At 35.5% G+C, this 3,213-nt stretch overlaps 1 protein-coding gene across 1 annotated transcript; it reads right to left on the reverse strand.

Annotated features, from left to right (window-relative positions):
• Nucleotides 1–2,209: 2,209 nt before the first annotated feature.
• LOC149170905 (uncharacterized) lies at nucleotides 2,210–3,213 on the reverse strand. The gene has a single exon (XM_089427382.1). It carries the CDS (start codon nucleotides 2,967–2,969, stop codon nucleotides 2,313–2,315), a length of 657 nt encoding a protein of 218 aa, XP_089283508.1. The 5' UTR covers nucleotides 2,970–3,213; the 3' UTR covers nucleotides 2,210–2,312.

Genomic DNA, 3,213 nt, shown 5'->3' on the forward strand with positions numbered 1-3,213 from the left:
TATGCCTGTCATATTTTGCAACGTATGCCTGACAACAAGATTTCGCTGGCTGCCAAATGAATGAGAAAAGAAAATAGGAGCGGCTATGCGAGTCAAGATATTTTTTTTGTGATGATTACTGCCGAGAGGAGCAGGTCGATATTTTGGCGTTTAAAGATTTGAGTTAAAGAGTTTAGGTTAACCAGAAGAAGATGATCCATATCCACAGCTTTTCCACTGACTGGTGATGGCGAATTCAGGGCCTGCGTTGATGAATTCATACACCCTGGTTTCTTCGTTTGTAAGCATACCATCACCAGTGAATTCACAAAGCCAACACTACTGCATACGCTTCGGATATATTTGCAGTTTGGAATTCTATATCTTATAGATTATTTGTGATTAATCATCCAGGGAGCTCAGAAATTGAACATATCACATATTTGTTATAACGCTTCGTGTATATTTGCAGTTTGGAATTCTATATCTTATAGGTTATTTGTGATTAACCACCCGGGAGCTCAGAAATTGAACATATCACATAATTGTGATTGTTGTTTGGTTGATCATATAATAATTAGGATAAGTTGCAATAGCTGCCGAGTGCTTTGAAAGCTGCAAAGGTCAATTAATCCTGGGGATAGATTCAAGTGCCTCTCGGATTCTTGTTAAAAAGAATATATGGTTCTTGGAGAGAGCCAGTATATTCATCGATTGATGGTGAATTCATCCATTTCTATATAAAGTTTGGATAGCAACGATTCAACCTGGCTTTCAGACTCTATATGCCTTTCTTTGTATAAACTTCCTTGTCAAAATCAGTGGTTAAAAACCGATATGCTTCCAATTAATTGGAATAATAATATTCCAGATTTCCCCCATTTGTTATGAATAGCTAATATTTTAGCATACTTATCTTGGCACGTGTTATTACTTTTTTTTATTGGCATTTAAAAGTTTGCAGAAGTTTATTGAGTCTAGAAGTTTATTTTACAACTTGAGTCTAGAAGTTTATTTTACAATTTAGTATAGGGAATATGTAAGTTTGTTCATCTCTTTGTCCCTTTTAAATAATATCCCCTAAACTTAATATAGGGGATATGTAAGTTTGTTCTCTCTTTGTTCTTTTTAAATAATATTCCCTGTACTGTAAAATGAATATGCTGCAAAATGTAGTTTAATAAAATGAATATGCTGTAAAGTAATTAGAAGTAAAAAAATTATGTCACTGAAATATTAATTTTTATATTTTTCAAAAATATTTCAATAAAAGATTTAAATAAACTAATTGAAAATCTATATTAACTTATTTATGTGATATCAACTTCATATATATCTATATATAAAAAATTTGTTAAAATAAAATATTTTAATGTTGTATATAAAAAATGTTCAATGTCACTTATCAATAAAATATTTTAATAAGGATTAATATTGACATATATTTAAAAAGACATTAATAATAAAAAAAACATTTTAATTTGGATGTAGGTAATATTAATGCCAGTAAAATATATATTATTTATTATTTATATATATCATATATCATTTAAAAAAAATTATGTGTATATCGTGAAAACATTAAATTTTATGGTTGATTTATTAGCGGCCCCCAAAGGGAAGGGCTGGGATGGTCCACCGAGTACTAACTGATCAATGGCATCCTGTTTTGAACAAACTACAATGGAGTACTTCTGAGATGCCTTGATAAACAAGATGCCCATAAGGTCCATGAAAAGCTATTTAATATTTAAAAGTACAATTTAAACAATGAAAACTAACATTAGATTTTACACTTTAAATAAATTTTCATATAAAAAAATGTATTTCTCTCTAATTCTTCATCTCTAATCTTACTTTAGATCGATCCCATCTTAAGACTCATGGAATTTAATCTCTCTAGCTCTTCATCTCTAATCTTACCTCCCAGACTCATGGAATTTTATCTCTCTAGCTCTTAATCCCTAATCTTATCTCTCTTTATCTCTGGACTCAGGTTCATCCCTAATCTTATCTCTCTTTATCTCTGGACTCAGGTTAGATCCATCCAATCCATACTTAAAGGTTAATTAAATAAATAAAAAAGAAATACCAATAATGCGGGTTAATTAAAGAAAACAAAAAATGCAAATGATAATCGATCCGTTTCTTTGTATATACTGGTTAAAATCGTTTGTGAAAACCCTATCTGCTTACAACCCAATGCAATAATATATTATATATGTCTACCATGTCTAACAGCCGCGACACAGAGGCAAATTACAGCAAAACATCTCATTTAGAAGAGCAGTTTCACAGTTTACCAATAAATTCAGAGAGAAAGTGTTTCGATGTTAAAACCATGACAGCTCTGAGTTACATGTCACGCGCAGTTTACAGTTTCCGTCCTCAGGAAAATCTCCCTCAAATAACATGCCCATCCCCGGGCTTATACAATCTGTGTTTAAATAATCTTGCTTCCAGGCATCTTCGTAGAGTGCAAACTGCTGATAACTTTCAAAGTCGTCCTCGAAGTCCCAATTTTCACTAACGTATTTAAGATTCGGGTTCTCCGGCAAAACCTCATATGTTTCCTTCGGATGTAGAGAGATTTCGTCCTTCAAGTCCAAAGTGGTGCTCGGCTGAATGCCAAGCTCGTAATCTGAAGCATCCACGAGATATGAAAGATCCACCCCCGTGTCAGAATCTAGGGTTTGGACTTCATGATCTCTACAAATCTCAGAGGCCGCCGAAGTATCCGCAGAGTTGGAGGCGAGATAAGCGGTGGAACACGTGGCAGCAATCTCTTCCTCCAGGCTTCTCATGAGTTCGCTTACGAGCTCTTCACTGGTAGCGGATTCCTCTGCTTCCTCTGCTAATGTTTGCTCTAGTTGCAGTAGATCAAGAAACCGGCTTGTTTCTTCGCCCTGGAAGCGTTTCTGCTCCCGTACGCCGTCGGAGTCCACCAGAGCCTCGGGCTCATAGCTGCGTTTTCTGAGCGTCTGAGACATGATTGAGAGGTGGCCCGGAGATTCGAACACGGACCACAACTGTGATGCAGAGACAAGAGGAGGAGGATGATGATTAGGCTGCAGCGAAGGATTGCTTTTCCTTCCTGCCTGCTACGATTGCCTTATAGCGGAGCGGATACGATAGCAAAAATTTAATTGGAAATAAATAGGCATAGAGCGCTTCTCAACTTTTTCTAGTCACAGCAGGGCCATGCCTTGTATCTGTACGAAAAGTCTGCGGGAT

Source organism: Pinus tabuliformis, chromosome 4_2, assembly GCF_031772625.1.
Source record: "Pinus tabuliformis cultivar Carrire ecotype Pingquan chromosome 4_2, CPIR1, whole genome shotgun sequence".
Lineage (NCBI taxonomy): Eukaryota > Viridiplantae > Streptophyta > Pinopsida > Pinales > Pinaceae > Pinus > Pinus tabuliformis.